Raw genomic sequence first — 1,331 nt, 5'->3', positions numbered from 1 at the left:
CACAACTCAAGGCCTCTTACACAACCCCTGGCCTCTTACACAACCCCCGGCCTCTTACACAACCCCCGGCCTCTTACACAATCCCCGGCCTCTTACACAACCCCCGGCCTCTTACACAACCCCCGGCCTCTTACACAACTCAAGGCCTCTTACACAATCCCCGGCCTCTTACACAACCCCCGGCCTCTTACACAACCCCTGGCCTCTTACACAACTCAAGGCCTCTTACACAACCCCTGGCCTCTTACACAACCCCCGGCCTCTTACACAACCCCCGGACTCTTACACAACCCCCGACCTCTTACACAACCCCCGGACTCTTACACAACCCCCGGCCTCTTACACAACCCCCGGACTCTTACACAAACCCCGGTCTCTTACACAAACCCCGGACTCTTACACAACCCCCGGCCTCTTACACAAACCCCGGACTCTTACACAATCCCCGGCCTCTTACACAACCCCCGGACTCTTACACAAACCCCGGACTCTTACACAAACCCCGGACTCTTACACAATCCCTGGCCTCTTACACAACCCCCGGACTCTTACACAACCCCCGGCCTCTTACACAACCCCCGGACTCTTACACAAACCCCGGACTCTTACACAATCCCTGGCCTCTTACACAACCCCCGGACTCTTACACAACCCCCGGCCTCTTACACAACCCCCGGACTCTTACACAAACCCCGGACTCTTACACAATCCCTGGCCTCTTACACAACCCCCGGACTCTTACACAACCCCCGGCCTCTTACACAACCCCCGGCCTCTTACACAACCCCGGAGCGGAGCGGAGCAAGTAGCACGGGCTATGGTGAGCCCGTACTTGACTTACCTGGCATAGGAGCGGTGTTGAATGTCCCTGTAACCCGTCCCAGCCTGACCCTTTCCTAGTACTATATAGTAACTGTTTGATGCTTTCATCTCATAGTTTCCTTTCGTCTGAACAAATCCTCAAGGGCCGTGACGAGGATTCGAACCTGCGTCCGGGAGCATCCCAGACACTGCCTAAGGTTCGAATCCTCGTCACGGCCCTTGAGGATTTGTTCATTTGAATTATCACCTTAGTGTTGTTGTTGTTGTTGTTAAAGATTCGCTACCTGGAACAAAAAATTCCAAGTAGCACAGGCTATGGCGAGCCCGTATATATCACACCTTAGTGGGATTTCTGTGTGTTCCTTTCGTCTTAAAGGTGTTCCCAACAGCCTCAAACACCAAAAGAAGGCAAATTGTAGATCTGGCGCCTGTCTGGGGGTTGCCGTATGCAGACGATGAGTCACAATAACGTGGCTGAACACACAGTGACCAAACCACACACTTGAAGA

At 53.8% G+C, this 1,331-nt stretch overlaps 1 protein-coding gene across 1 annotated transcript in view; it reads left to right on the top strand.

Moving 5' to 3' along the window:
* LOC138359643 (mucin-12-like) overlaps nucleotides 1-900 on the top strand; it is a 9,503-nt gene extending 8,603 nt beyond the window's left edge. Inside the window, exon 2 of the mRNA XM_069319052.1 lies at nucleotides 1-900. This exon is cut by the window's left edge and continues 1,192 nt beyond it. Within this exon, the coding sequence (XP_069175153.1) occupies nucleotides 1-900 (900 nt within the window).
* Nucleotides 901-1,331: the final 431 nt, after the last annotated feature.

Source organism: Procambarus clarkii, chromosome 92 (genome assembly GCF_040958095.1).
Source record: "Procambarus clarkii isolate CNS0578487 chromosome 92, FALCON_Pclarkii_2.0, whole genome shotgun sequence".
Classification (NCBI taxonomy): Eukaryota; Metazoa; Arthropoda; class Malacostraca; order Decapoda; family Cambaridae; genus Procambarus; species Procambarus clarkii.
Note: the sequence above shows the minus strand (reverse complement) of the source record. Positions and strands in the feature narration are given on the sequence as shown.